The 15,679-nt window shown below is 40.1% G+C and overlaps 1 protein-coding gene across 4 annotated transcripts in view; it reads left to right on the top strand.

Annotated features, from left to right (window-relative positions):
- Nucleotides 1-3,734, top strand: part of ZNF277 (zinc finger protein 277) — a 113,124-nt gene extending 109,390 nt beyond the window's left edge. For all 4 annotated transcript variants that reach the window (XM_086692296.1, XM_086692303.1, XM_086692311.1 and 1 more), the window contains 3 exons: nt 564-606; nt 1,570-1,744; nt 3,426-3,734. In XM_086692296.1, coding sequence (XP_086548422.1) covers nt 564-606; nt 1,570-1,744; nt 3,426-3,612 — 405 coding nt within the window. In that variant the 3' untranslated portion in view covers nt 3,613-3,734. The remainder of the gene's footprint in view (nt 1-563; nt 607-1,569; nt 1,745-3,425) is intronic.
- The last annotated feature ends 11,945 nt before the right edge of the window (nt 3,735-15,679 follow it).

Genomic DNA, 15,679 nt, shown 5'->3' with positions numbered 1-15,679 from the left:
TTTAAGTTCAAACATTTACCCAGATGGACGATTGCAGGAGTGGAACAGAATAAAATAAGTCTGCATTGTAAAAATCAAAAGAAATGTAATTTGTGGGAAGATGTGAGTGAAGAGAAATTTGCATTAAGCAGTGTACTTGACAGCATAAAATGAAAAGCAGATTTGCAAAATCACCTACCTGCTTATGTAGCAAAGGACCTATATCCATAATTCGAGTCCAGGCGCACAGTATGGTAAGTAGGGCCACGTCTTACTAGAGACTGGGGACACTTTTGTCAGACTGCAGAATGCATACATAGTAAATTGTGAAAACTGTAGATACAAACTGTGAATAATTAAAATGTTTTAGCTGATTGGCATGACTTGTTTGGACTGTGCTTTAAAAAGTAGTTGGATGTGGGGAGGGAAACAGTTACATTTCGACTACTTCAGAAGCAGAAGATGATGAACTGAGACTGAGTTTCAGCAGTGTTCAAACTCCTATGAATAAGCTGTCTGTTTATAACTTCAGCCTGAAAGATTAAATAATTTATATACTCACAGATATTCATTCCTTTTTTTAGGAAGCACACGATTTTGATCTCCTCAAAATAAAGTCAGAACTTGGTAAGTTTGATTCAGAAGTTGTTTTCCATGATGCTGCATTTTTATACACTATTCTGTAAACGATGCCTGCGTTCAGTAGTCGTGATTGGGGAGTGCACAGCCAAAATGTGTCTCTCCACAGATGGTCTCAGCAGGACTGCCTGAAGCAGTGATTCACAACCATTTTGAACTGTAACGTTCAAATATGGTTTTTGGTTTCATATGGTCTTCCTTCTTTCCTACATATATGAATATGCTTCAAATAAAACACAAGTTAATGATTAGTATCTTTCATAAAGTGGAAGGGGCTGATGGGAAGACCATGGATTTTGAAGTCAGAGCTCAGATTCCAGCCCCAGCCCTTAATGGCTGTGTGACATAAGGCCTCAGGTCAACAGACTGTTACAGGGAGTGGAGAATGTATACAAAACACCTACTGCACTGTTTGACAGTGTAGCTAGATTATTTACCATAGACAGATGTACCCAATTGCATCATTCTCAGTGTCACTGTGATAGAAAGATTAGGGGCATAAAGATGTAAATTACTGACTTGCTAATGGCTCAAAGATTAGAAAGTTTACCTCCCACACCTCAGCCTCACTGACTATTTTCCTAGACTCTGGAAAGTGTTACATTACTTTGCTGTCCTTACAGATATGTATGTATGTCAAATCCTACCTCAACCACTTACAAACTGTGTAGCTGTGGACAGTTTCCTAACACATAATGTGGACATGGTAGTACTACCTATGTGGTAGAGTTTTTCAAGAATTAAATGTATTAATTAATTAATACATGGGAAATGATTAGAACAGTGCTTAGCACATAAGCCCTATATAAGTATTGGCTGTTGTTATTTGGTATCTATTATTACGCTTTACAATTGTACTGCCTCTTCAGGTTGGGTAATAAAGGGAAGTGGCTCTTTTGCAAAAATGGGTCTGACCAGTTGTCTAGTGATTCTGTAAACTGTCATTTTCAGGATTGAATTTCTATCAGCAAGTAAAATTGGTCAATTTCATTCGAAGGCAAATTCACCAATGTAGATGTTATAGTTGCCATGTGAAATTCAAGTCCAAAGCAGAGTTAAGGACTCACATGGAAGAGACTAAACATACATCACTGCTTCCTGAAAGAAAGATATGGGATCAACCAGAGTGAGTAATCCTTAATGTCCTATGTTTTCAGTACTTTGCTCCATAGCCCTTATTTGTTCCTTTATTCAGTTAAATAAAAGAGAAACGTATGTTTATTGTAAAAAGTAAAAATTTTCAAAAACCTTATTTTTAAGGGGCGCCTGGGTGGCTCAGTCAGTTAAGAGTCCGACCTCAGCTCAGGTCACGATCTTGTGGTCTGTGAGTTCGAGCCCCGCATCAAGCTCTGTGCTAACAGCTCAGTCTGGAGCCTGTTTCAGATTCTGTGTCTCCCTTTCCCTCTGCCCTTCTCCCACTCGCACTCTGTCTCTCTCTTTCAAAAATAAATAAACATTAAAAAATATATATTTTAAACCTGATTTTTAAAGTAATCCCCCTTTTATAAATGTAACCAACTATTTCAGATTTTGTGGTATGAAGATAGATAAAGATGTAGATATAGAAGTATCAATTTTTAAAATTATGTTAAGAGAATGTTGTAAGCATTTTTCTATACCAATATACATCTATTGCATCATTTTTTAGGGTTGCCAAATATCCCATTCACTAGATCTACCTAATTTGTTAGATAGTGAGATTACTTCTTGCATTTTGTTCTTATAAATAGTAACACAATGACTATCCATACGCCTGCATTTTTGCACACTGATCTAATTTTTCATTTAGATAAGCTCCTAGAAATAACATTACTGTGTCGAAGAACATCCAACTATTAGGGCTTCTGGTATATACTTTGCATCTCAGTACTTTATAAATGTTAAGCAGTTGGCCCACAGATCTATACCTCCGTAGGTGGTATCAGACTGCCAGGTATCCTTTGCCAGTTCAGCCTTCTGGGCTGGTCCTCATATCAGTCTGGACAACCTCAGCTGAGGGAACCTCTGAGAGGTTATAGGGTTCTAGCTACCTGGAGGTTCCTCTCAGAGAACGTTAAATCTGCACCACCACCCCCTCCCCACTCCACCCCTGCCCCCGAACACTAGCCGAAAAGCGCTAGATTTTCATCTTTAAAAAATCCTAGATTTGTGAAAGACAAAGTCATTTCTGGATTGACCTGAGACCCTGTTCCTATAATTCTCATTAAGTAAGTTGAAATCTTTAGAGATACACCAGAGCTAACTCCTAAATGTGTCCAGAAAAGGAACCAGAATAATAGACTTAAAATTCTGTAGATGTTTGATTTTTGTTCACCTAGAATGAAGGAACCAGTAATGATTAGGTTGGGAAGGACACACACACACACACTCTCAAGGGAAATTGTTTTCATCAGATATATGAAGGATTAATGTACGAAAGAGTAGCCATATTTGAATTTTGTTAACCTCTAGGGAGGAACTGGGACTTAGAGTAAAAATGAAAGGGTTGTCATTTTTAGCCTTATCTGTGGAGATATCCCTAGCAACTAGAGCTGCTCGGTTCTAGAGTAAGCTGCCTTTTCAGGTAGTGAGTTTCTGTGGAATATGAAGCACAGGCCAAATGGGCAGCTAGCAAGGATACTAGCAAGAATGATGTCATCCAGTAGAGGTCAAAGTAAAAGTAATTCACAAGTTATTTCCCCATACCACCTTTGCAAAATGCTGTTGAAACTGTTGACAAAGAAACCTGGCAGAATTATAGTAACATGTATGTTCGTTTGCCTAGAAACTTTTCTGGATTTATTCAACATGTCTTTGGTTGTTTTCAGGTATTATTTTCCAACGTATGAAAACGATATTCTACTATGTACACTGTCTGACAGTGAAAGTGACCTGACAGCTCAGGAACAAAATGGAAATATCATCATCATCAGCGAAGATACATCTAAACTGCATGCTTTGAAACAAACCAGTATTTTGAACCAGTTGCTACTACATGAGGGCTTGAAAAACTAGAAGAAAATGCCACAGAAGCAACTTTTCATGTTTTTCGCTTATGAGACAGACTCAGAAAAATTGTTTAAATTTGAACATCAGCAAAGGATTAGACCCTGGTGAAATAAAATTTTTCAAAAGTACTTTTTAAAAAATAAAGTGAGGACTTTTTGTATTTTGGCTATAACGTTTTACTATGTAATCATTATAAATGATCTCATTTCATTAGACTAGGTTATCTATAATAAGGAGGACATGTGGGGTGCCTAGTTGGCTCAGTTGGTGGAGCATGTGACTCTTGATCGCAAGGTCATGAGTTTGAGCCCCATGTTGGATGCAGAGATTACTTAAAAAAAATTTTTTTTTAATAAGGAAGACATGCAAATCACAAATGAAGTGTTCAAATTATTGATAAAGTTTTTTTTCCTCTATCACCCATTCTCCTGTAGACTGGTAGATGTAAGAAGTTCCAGTAAATTTGTGTTCAAAATTATTTTTTGTCAAGGATAATTTATAAGAAGTACTATCCCTGTTGTATCACACCAGGCACGTAATATCCATGTACCAGTTTTAGGGATGTGAGAATTGACAGTCCACCTGGTATTGTCAGCCAGTGGATTCTTAGAAAGTTCCCCATCGGTCTTTCATCTAACCAGTTTAGTATTCATTGGTAATTGTTACCTATTATTTTTTGTAATGGCTGTAAAATGATGATTTTTCTAATTCTATCATTTCTTTTACAGTGGGTTCTTTACACAGCATGTGTGCTATGGAGCACTGGAGTTTTAAGTTCTAGTTTTCAATTGTTAGTACCAGTCTGTGTAGGCAGTGCCCAAAGACTAATCTTGAAGTAATATAGACTGTCCAGAGTCTCAAGCCTAATCTCCTACCATATGATCCAAAATTGACTGGATTTGTAAGTTATATAGGCTCTGACCATGGCTTTAGATTTCCAAGCCTCCAGCTTTGCAGACACCTGCACAAGGCTTTTATTAAAAATCAAGCAGAGAAATGCAAGCCCTTATTATAATGGAAAATGCCTAAATTAAAGACACAATTGATCTAAATTGAGTTTATGTTTATTTATTTACTTTGAGAGAAAGAGACTGAGTGAGTTGGTGAGGTGCAGAGAGGAGAAAGAATCCCAAGCAAGCCCCGCACCATCAGTGCAGAGCCCTACACAGGGCTCAAACCCATGAATCATGAGATCATGACCTGAGCCAAAACTAAGAGTCAGACGCTTAATCGACTGAGCAACCCAGACGCCCATGATTTAAACTTTTTTAAAATCAAAGATTAATAAGACAGTTAGTCTGTGCCTAGAACCTTATGTCTCTAGGAATCAGATTTGTTCAGGAAATCAGAGAATGTCTAGAGTGTTTCTAGAATATGTTTTAATCTTAGAACAAGCGCTATGAAAGAACAAAATTAAGAATAATTTGCGTGTGAAGGAGAAAGCTCTTTTGGAGATAAAGTTGAGGTCTTAGAGAACAGATCAGATGGATATATAAGGAAAAATGAAATTGAAGGACAGGTAAAAGGGAAAAGATGATGTACTTAGGTTTAATTCATATAAGAGGTTATCTTTTTTAATGACTAAGATGTTTTGGAGGGTACTTTTTTTTTAGCTCAGAAATAATAACTTATCCCCAAAAAATCAAACAACAATAGAAGCAAAATCTCAGCCAACTGTGCTGACTCTCAGAGGGAGCAAGATGATAGACCACTATTGGCAAAGTACTCTCTTAGAGCTACACAGAGAAGAGACTCTTTGGCAAGAACCATTGAAATCTCCTTCTTAAAAACTGAGACACTAAAGCCAAGTGTACCCTGAAAGGTTGGACAGTTCAAAAGGAAAGGATCAGTCAGGTGGAAGTAAACTATTCAAGGGAATACTGAATGGGTTTCCAGATGTCACTAAAATTATAAATAGGGATACCAGTGCTCCCTAGGCCCAGAGGGAACACACCTGACAAGTTTTGAGAATTAAGACTCTTAAGTAAAGCCAACCAGAAAGAAGAAACGTATCAGAGAGCCAGGCAGAACAGTGATAAATGAATCTGAGCCTGGATTGGCTGTTAGCCTAATGAGAAAATACATGCTGATTATCAAACTCTGAAAGGTGAGAGTGAGGGGCCAAGGTTTTTTTTTAAACAATGGTTGCTTTTGGCAAACCAGAACCTAGTGATTTATCTCTCAAAACAGAAGACCCCATTAAACAAAATCTAGAATAGAGTGTCAGGTTAAGTGCATGTCCAGGACAGAAAGGAAAGAAAAAAGAAAAAAAAGAAAGAAAGAAAGAAAGAAAGAAAGAAAGAAAGAAAGAAAGAAAGAAAGAAAGAAAAAAAGGAGGCATCAGATTCTACAAATATTAGGCCTATATTAGAGAAGGAGTATTAAGGAAGAAAATGAATTGACTTAAGAGGTAAGTTATATTGTGACAAACCCAGCTCTTCCTCCTTGAAAGGTATAGAGGGGAAATCAAGTGCCAGGACATACCCACTACTGCTGACAAAGGCAGAGGGGAGGGAAATACTCTTGGAGGCCTGGACCAATCAAAAGCAAGGGATGGACGGCTGAGGGCTCCGCAGTGGTATCTGTCTTCACCAGTGCAGTTTTTCTGGTAGTCCAGTTGTCCCCAGTATTCATTCTCCCTTTCTTAAATAATAAGTTTAGTTGGGTGTATGGCTTCCTAGAATGAAGACTACATTTCCTAGCCTCTCTTGCAGCTCAGGATACTTGTGTGTCTACATTGTGGTAAATGAGATGTAAACAGAAAAGTCAACTGTGACAGCTTCTAATAGTCTGCCTTAAGATGCTAGACATGGCACCCTCTGCTTTCCTTTCATCCTTTCCTGCTCCTGTTGCCGAAGATGTCTGCATACAGGACAGACTGGTCAAATCATGCATTTGACACTGTTGAGAGCAGCAGTGTCAAAGGAATCCCTGACTGGAGGCTACACCAGCCCGGGAACACTGACCTAGACATTTATGTGAATGAAATAAATGTCTACCTTCCCATTGTTATTTGGGGAGTTTTGTCATTGGCAGCTGAATCTAGAGTGTCAGCTGCAGAAATGTCCATAGCAGCTTTAGTTCAGGAATCTGCTGAGGATATTTCCCAGTTGAAACAATGGGATGAAGAGGAAACTACCCTTACAAGACAGGCTTTCTAGGCATGTCATTCCACAACAAAGACCCAACAGCAGAAGCCAGTGTGGAAAGCATGTGGTTATTTAAAGCCCACATCTCATGGATCAGGTGGGAGATGTTGGAGACGAAGGGCTCAAAAGGGAAATGAAAAGTTAAAAAGTTCTTAAGATGCAAGATGGGAAAGAAAGACCTCTCCAGGCAGACTCTCGATAGGGCTTGCCATCACTGCATATTTCTAAACTTTGCAAGAATGCAAATATCACAGGGAAGAGAAATTCTCTGCCCTCTTAGGGTTCTTCAGCTGGTTCTGCAAACTAATTAGACAGATTCATATGAGAAAAAAATACAAAGTTATTTGATATTAAAAGTTTTACACAGTGAGGGGACTCCCTAGAAAGAAAAAGAAACAAATAGCTAAGCTTGGGTGCTCTTGTACCATTTAAACAAAAGAGAGAAGCGTCAAGACAAATGAAAAAGACTTTGAGCTTCTAGGGGCAGGATATTGCAGGAAGGCAAATATATGGAAATTAATAATAGGTAAGGGGTACTTGATAAGGTTGGTTTGTGTAGACTCCTTCAAGATGCCATCTCATCTCTAGTGATAAGGTTGTCATTCCCTTCCTGGTGTGGAAACGAGAATGGTGGGGGGAAGGAGGAGATACCTTCATAAGGGGAATTTACCTTCTTGTTTTCAGGTAGACAGGATACCACAGAAAGCTCATCCTATGCCTACTTTTTCTCATTTGCTTTCAGCTCAAAATAATCCTTATGCCAGAGTGGCAAATATTGAGGTGGCATATTCTGATCTCTTACGGTCACCTGTGTCAACCTGAGAGAAATAGTAGTCGATTCTTCCCGCAGGAATGGTAAAGCATGTTGCCAATGCTAACCTCTTGGGGGAGATTCCTCCCAATTGAGTTTAAATTTATAGATCAAGGACTTCAGCTTCCTGCTGAAGCTGAAATCAAGATCACTATGGAAATTGCAGGGTTCTGTTCTGGGAGCATCATTTTTCGTTGATAATTGAAGATCTTGGTATTGATTTGTTTTCTTTTGCTTAGCTATGTTGGTGTTAAGTGTTTTGATTGATACTCTTTAAAAAAGCGAGGCATAGCAGAAACTTGGTGTATAATTTAACTTTTGAGGTTCTGAAAAAAGCCGCGCTAGTGGTTCTAGTGGGACCTTGTCCAGGTTGCTGATAGAACCACAGTGCTATCCAAGGCATGAAGAACCCCCCAGTTCAGAACGAGCAGAATCAGAATCATCAGAAGGATGAGTTTTATATTCTAATGTCTTTGTCTTTAACTCAAGCATGCAAGAGAATCTCATCTTTGAACTTTTTCCTCCCTGGGAAATTCACAATGGTAGAGGAATTATATTTAAATTGGGGGGCATCAATATTTTACTGAAATTTTGTTATTGAAATATCTTTACGTTGTCATATAATCTCTTTTTAGAACCTCTGATAGACTGTCCAAACAACATGGTTAGACTTAATTAGGGCTGCAAAATGAAATGGGGAGCTTTCAGCTGGGGTTCAGCGTGGCCCTGAAATTCAGTCAATGAATTGGCTTCTGAGGGCCGTAGCTATGCTCTTCAGCCATTCAGATGGGAAAAGTCAGGGGATGTGCTTGTGGTGGGAGCAGCACTGTTAGGATAGACTGCTGATCTCCTGCCAAGGAGATGGTCACATTCTTGGATGGCCTTGAGCTTAATGGTTAAGCCCAATGAGCTAAGAGGAAAAAAACCCTGCGAATGTTGGAAAGAGGAACTTCTTTCCCTAGCGTCCTGTTACAATGAGAAAAGGAACCCATTATAATAACTTTCTTGGTTTCTTTCTTCCCCCCTGTCACTGCTGTGAGGGAGGAGAATGAATTTTCTGACTGGAACAGGAACTAGGCACATATGATTCAACCCCTTCCTCCTCCTTTTTTCTCTCGGATCTGTCTGTCTGCAGACAGAGCACATCCTGTTCTGCTCCTCCATTAGGCAAACTTTAGAGTGGCAGCCTCCGCCTGTGAAGTTGGAGGCCTGCAGCTATCCAACACTGTCTGTGACTGGATAAATCTGCCTAACTTTGCGGTTCATTGTTAGGGCCCACAACTGTAAGCCATGCTCTCCAACAGCATCTTTATTAGTAGTAAAGGCAATATCTCATCTCTGTCTGTGTGACTCATGTACCAGCTGCCCCTCTCGAAGGTACACAGTCTCGCAAGGGATGGTAGGTATAGTCAGGATTACTAGGAAATCACTAGAGAATTATCGGTAAATACTCTTAGGGCAAAAATAGACTTGGTTCCAATTCAGGACTGAGGCTAGGCAACAAAGCCAGAAAATTCTAGGTTATCGTTGGTGAGCTTGCTGCATGTAGATTCTTTGAAAGACCATTAGAACTAGGATCTTAGGTTGAGTTCCACCAAACTCAGACCTTAAAACAAACAACTTGAGTGCAGATCATTTATTTGAGAGGTAAACTCAGTTTAGGAAGTAAAACATGAAATGGAAAGAACACAAAAGTGTGCATTAATGCAAAAGTTACTGCTATGGGAACTGAAGCTCAACCTTACTGAGGACCTCTGGGGGGAATACATAGAACACTTAGAGCTGCCCTCCAGCCACCCTTACCACCAAAGGGCAAAAAAGCTGAGATATTTATCCACCGACCCCCATGGTCACCGATCTAAGACTGCTCCCAGGGCAGAAACTCCCTGGCACTTCTGGCCTGCCTTGCACTCTGGTCTAGTGTCCCCCACAAAGACTGAGGAAGCCATAATGCAAAAAGTCACCAACAGTAACTGCTACAACTATAGATGATGCATGACCACACGAGTAAACATTTTATGTAGAATTTAGCCATCCTCACAACTTTCCCCTGTATCATCTGACCTGACCCTCAAAACAATGTTATGAGCTATCTAGTCAGGAATTTTTATCCTCATCAAGGGTAAAGAAATAATGAGAAAACTGAGAAACAGAGAGATGGGGACTTGTCCAAAAGAAAAAAAAACTCCACCAAGTATTTTGTATTTTAAGGACAAAATAATATATGGGGATTTAAAATGAGACACAGCCTAGTCGTGAACTGTTTTTTAAATTTTATTTATTTGGTTATTTTTTTAATTTGCATCCAAGTTAATTAGCATACAGTGCAATAATGATTTCAGGAGTAGATTCCAGTGATTCATCCCCTATGTATAACATCCAGTGCTCATCCCAACAAGTGTCTTCCTTAGTGCCCCTTACCCATGTAGCCCATCCTCCCACCCAAAACCCCTTCAGCAACCCTCAGTTTGTTCTCTGTATTTAAGAGTCTCATTTATGTTTTGTCCCCCTCCTCATTTTTATATTATTTTTGCTTCCCTTCCCTTATGTGTCGTGAACTTTTTTAATGAATAGAGGAATAGCAACAATTCTTTTTGAAAGGACTGACTCGAACTTGAATCAGAACAAGAATGGATTCTTTAAAATGTAAGTGCTTTGCTGAACTCATGTGCGGAAATTAACACACCAGTCTACTTCCATCAAGGGCATCAAACAGCAGCTATTGTTTGCTTGGTCTGCAAAAATAGCCATCCTACATCCTTGAAATTTAATTCAACAATTTCAAAAAGCTTTAGATGATGGATAGCTACAGGATTAAACCGGGAGCTGCAGTTGAACTCTTAGGCTTTATAATTGATACTTTGAAAAGCTAAAGCATGTTCAATTCCTGATGATAGCAATTTGCAAGATTGAATGACATTGCAAGCATATTAATTCAAACTGAAAACATTCAGCTAAGTTAATATTAATTTCACACTGCTCTAAGATTCAAGTGAAGCTAAGTTCTTTTAGGCTTAGAAAATTAGGCTACAGAAAACAGTTTTTTTGAAGATAATCCTCAGTCAGTTGACTTGGATCCTGGGTAAGAAACAAATCAATCTAATAGAATCATAGGTTGTGATTTTGGTATTTTCATCATTTGGAAAACAGAAGAGCAAATGAATGTGTTGTGGTAAATCGTAAAAACTAAAGACAAAATTAAAGGAGGAAGAGAAAATGAAAGACAACAAAACCCAAAAATTCTTAATCTCTTCCTCTTACAAAAGACAGCCCACTCCAACAGCTTCCATCATCGCCTACAAAGATAAGATCCAAAGCCTGGCACTTGAGCCCCCTCAGAGTCTGATCAAAACTACTTCCTCCATCACCCAATCCATCATGAAGTCCGGTCAGTTCTATCCCCCAAATGCATCTCAGTCTGTACCACCGCCACCCCCAGACTGGCCCACTGCAACAGTCTCCTAGTTAGCTTCTGTCCTTCCTTGCTGGCTCCTCCAGTCTGTGGTCCTCATAGCAGTGAGAGTGATCTTTAACTGCTTCCATGGTATAATGATTCTTGGGGTTACTTACCCAGCACCCACTTCCCCTTTCTTTCCTTCCTAATTGTTTCCAAATTGTTTGGGGGGAAACCACTCCACCCTCTCTGAGTAGCAGCATGCCAGCTGGGATTGACTCCAGCCCTAGCTTCAGGAAGGAGGAAGTCCTGGCTGGAATGGAGCTTCACTGCAGAGACTGGGTTGTGAAGAGAGGCGCTCACTGTGACTGGTCCAGTCTGATCCAACCAAAGCGAAGAGAGGGATTCTGTTAAATGGCTAACAGAAGACAGACTCTCCCTGTCCTTGTAAAAAGAAAAAAGAAAAGAAAAGAAAGAAAGAAATAGGTACCCTACTTGCTGCCAAAACCAACTTGCAATCTTGAGAAAAACTAGCCCAAGGACTCTCAAAGAAGAGGAAAGGCCAGATGAAACCAGAGCCCTCACCTCAAGGCAGTCTTCCTCCGGACTTTTGGTTACTCAGGCCAATAAATTCCCTTTATTGCTTAAACCCTTTCAGTGGGGTTTTCTATTACATACAGTGAAAGTGTCTGAGCTATTACACATGATTTCCCGTTGAACATGGAATCAAGTATAAATTTCATACATGATGACACAGCCCTCATGATTTGTCCCCAGCCGGATCTCCAACCTCATCCCTTGCCGTTCTCCTGCACGCCCATTACTCTTCAGTCAACCAGGCCTCCTTGAACAGACCACCCTTTTTCCCACCTCAGTGTTTTCACACACGTTCTGCTCTCTGTCTGTATATTCTTGCCCAGGCTCTTTACATTAATGTCTTCTTATCATCCAGGCCTCAGTTTCACCATCTCCACATGTTGTCCCATTCCACTTTATAGTCCTACCCTCACTTGGTTGCTGCCAGTGCACTTTCAAATTCAGCACCCCATGAGAAAGGAACTAGGGGAAGGCCAGGCTGTGAGTCGGAAAGAGTGTTGGTACCGCAAGCAAATGTGCATTTGGTGTCTCCCCACTCTCACCTCTGAGGAGAAAATTAGACGATAAATATGTGGGGACATCACATTTTTCTGGGATTAAGATGGAAAATTTTACTCACAAGAATGCCAAGAGGCTGCTCGCCCTGAGACAAAAGCTGGACTGCACTCTGCTGCCAGCTGTGTGGAATCTAGAAGGCCATGTGCTAGAAGCTGGTGCGGTGGTGCACAGGGAGAAGGTGGGAGTTCCTGAGGGACGGCAGGGCTCAGAGAGTGGGCAGGCTTCTCAGCACCAGAGGGAGGGTGAAGAGGACTTGGAGGATATTTTCATGGACAACGACACATGGTTGTCCTCCCTAAAAATATTCCTGGGAGACAGCCCGTAGACTGGAGGTTACCAGGGGTTGGAAGGAAGGGGACATGGAGAGTTACTGTTTGATCATTACAGAGTTTCTGTCTAGATAGTGAAAAGGTTCTGGAAATAGATAATGGTGATGGTTGCACAAGATTGTGAATTTAAGGGACACCTGGGTGGCTCAGTCAGTTGAGTGTCTGACTTCAGCTCAGGTCATGATCTCATGGCTCGTAGGTTCGAGCCCTGCATCAGGCTCTGTGCTGATAGCTCGGAGCCTGCAGCCTGCTTCAGATTGTGTCTCCCACGCTCTCTGCCCCTCCCCCACTTGTGCTTTGTCTGTCTCTAAAATAAATAAACATTAAAAAAATTTTTTTAATTGTGAATTTAATTAATGCCACTGAATTATATACTTTAAAATATTCAAAATGGTCAATTTTATGTTATGTATATTTTACCACAATAAAAAAAGATTAAAAATGAAGCTTGTAATGGGCAAAGGACCTGGACATTTTCCCAAAGAAGATACACAAAAGGTCAATAGGCACATGAAAAGATGCTCAACATCACCAGTCATTAGGGAAATGCAAATTAAAACCACAATGAGATATCACCTCATAATGTGTAGGTATATCACCTGTTAGAATGGCTATCATCAAAAGAATAAGAGAACAAATGCTGGTATGGATGTGGAGGAAAGGAAAGCCTCATGCACTGTTGGGACTGTAAACTCGTACAACTACTATGGAAAACAGTACGGAGGGTCCTTAAAAAATTAAAGAAAGGGGCATCTGGCTGGCTCAGTCAGTGGAGCATGTGACTCTTGATCTCAGGGTTGTAAGTTCGAGCCCATGTTGGGTGTAGAGATCACTTAAAAATAAAATCCTTTAAAAAATTAAAAAGAGAACCACCATATGACACAGCAACTCCACTTCTAGGAATATACCAAAGGAAATTAAAATACTAACTTGAAAATAAATCTGTATCACCATGTTCATAGCAGCATTATATATAATAGCCAAGACATCATAGCCAAGTGTCCATATAATAGCCAAGTGTCCATCAATGAATGAATAAATCAAGAAGTTGCAGGATAGATAGATAGTCACACACACACACACACACACACACACACACACACACACACTGGAATATCAGAAAGCCAAAAGCGCATGGGAGGAAATCTTACTATTTGCAGTAACATGGTTGGATGTTGAAGATGTTATGCTAAGTGGGATAAGTCAGAGAAAGATAAACATGTGACCTCTCTTACAAGTGGAATCTAAAACAAACAAACTCAGAAAAAGAGATCAGACTTGTGATTACAAGAGGCATGATGTAAAATTGGAGGACAGTGGTCAAGAGGTAAAAACTTCCAGTTATGAAACAAGTACTAGAGATGTAATGTACGACATGACAACGATAGTTAGCATTTTTCTGTACGATACATAGGAAATTGTCAAGAGTAAATCCTAAGAGTTCTCATCACAAGGAGAATTTTTCTTTTTTCTTTTCTTTTTATTCTATAAAATGATGGATGATGATTGAACCTATTGTGGTAAACACTTCACAATATATGTGAATCAAACCATCATGCTATATGCCTTAAAATTATACAGTGATGTATGTCAATTTTTCTCATTAAAACTGGGAAAAACATTTAAGAAATAAAGTGGCTGCGGAAAGGAGGAACTAGAGTAGACCAAGCAGACCAAGAAGGAGGCTGGAACATCAATCTGATCAGGAGCTGATGGCTTCAACTAGGGCAACAAAAATCAGGAAAAATTTGGAAGTAGAATGTTCGGAACAAAATGCATATTATTTTGGACCTGCTGAGTTTGAGGCATGTGGTAGACACTGCCCAGCTCCCTCCTATGGGATTGAGGCCCTCATTCCCCCAGCTGACCTGGGTGTAAATTGATAATGGCCCACAGCTGCATCCCTTTCTGGGCATTGCCCTTGGATGGAGCTTCACTGGGCAGGGTGTCATGGAAACTTGAAAAGAAATGGTTACCAGAAGGAGGAAGTGATGGGCAGAGAATGCAATCTGAGAGTTTCTGTTGGATTTGGCAACAGAGAGTCTTTGGTGACTTTAGTAGGAGTTTATTCAGAGGGACAAAGTCTGGATTGCAGGGAGATGAAGGCCATACAGAAGGTAATGAGGAGGAGCTAGACCTGAGTCGTGAAGGAATGGTATGGATTATGACACTGGAAGATGACCTGCCAGGCAGGGAAAATGGTGTGAGCCAGGGGACCCAGTCTGGGGAAGTCACCCAGTTTAAATGGAGATCAGGGCATACCACTGTCTTAGTGGTATGCTATGAAGTTTGAGCAGAATCAACCAAGCTGTCTCCACACATGTGCCCTAGTTCCACTGGGTTTGGGAAGCTGCCTACTGGTGGGAACTGGGGCAGTTTCCCCAGTTCCCACCAGTCTTTCCCCAGAGTGTGGCCCTGACCATTTGCACCAAGTGGATGATGTTTAGACCATGGTCCCTCGAACTCCATGTTTATGAATGCAGATGTAATACATTTTCTGCAATGAGTTCCATTAAGCCAGGTCAATTCCTTGATCAGTTTCCTGTTCTGTCTTATAAACTTTTCTGTAATACTTCCTTTTATTTTACTTAAATTATTTTAAAAGAATTTAATTCTGTTTTGTGTAAATTGTACAGGAAGTATTTAATACATCCTTCAGTTGTATCCATTATAACTTCTGCCATTGTCATTTTTCTTTGTGACCATTGTTTTTGTCAAATCCAATTTCCCTAGACAATTATTTGCAGATCTAAATTTTACCAAGACAATTTGATCTCTTTTAGTCTCTAACAAATTGTTCGGTGTGGAATTCTAACCATTATCAGTTCTTTTTTGAGGCAATTATTCCTTCTAATAAAATTCATTATGACTAGGAAAAACAATTTCTTGATAAAAACCTGTTGTCAAGGCTTCTGGAGCTGATTCTGTGTTCTTTTTGGATGTGCCAAAAGCAGTCAGAGCTTAAGACAACCTTGTAGTAGCCCAGTTACAAATGGAGAAACAAACTTCAGGGTGAAATTTAGTGTTTCGTTTAACCAATGGCATTCTTTTTTTTCTTAAGTTCACTTATTTATTTTGAGAGAGGGAGAGAATGCATGTGCGCGAGTGGGGGAGGCGCAGAGAGAGAGGGAGAGAGAGAATCCCAAACAGGCTCTGCACTGTCAGCATGGACCTCATGCTCATGGGGCTCATGGAGCCCTCATGAGTCTCAATCCCACGAACCTCAAGATCATGA

The sequence above is a fragment of the Puma concolor genome, chromosome A2 (assembly GCF_028749965.1).
Source record: "Puma concolor isolate L17-30 chromosome A2, mPumCon1.1.hap2, whole genome shotgun sequence".
Lineage (NCBI taxonomy): Eukaryota > Metazoa > Chordata > Mammalia > Carnivora > Felidae > Puma > Puma concolor.
The sequence above is the reverse complement of the archived record's forward strand: the minus strand, read 5'-3'. Positions and strand labels throughout refer to the sequence as shown.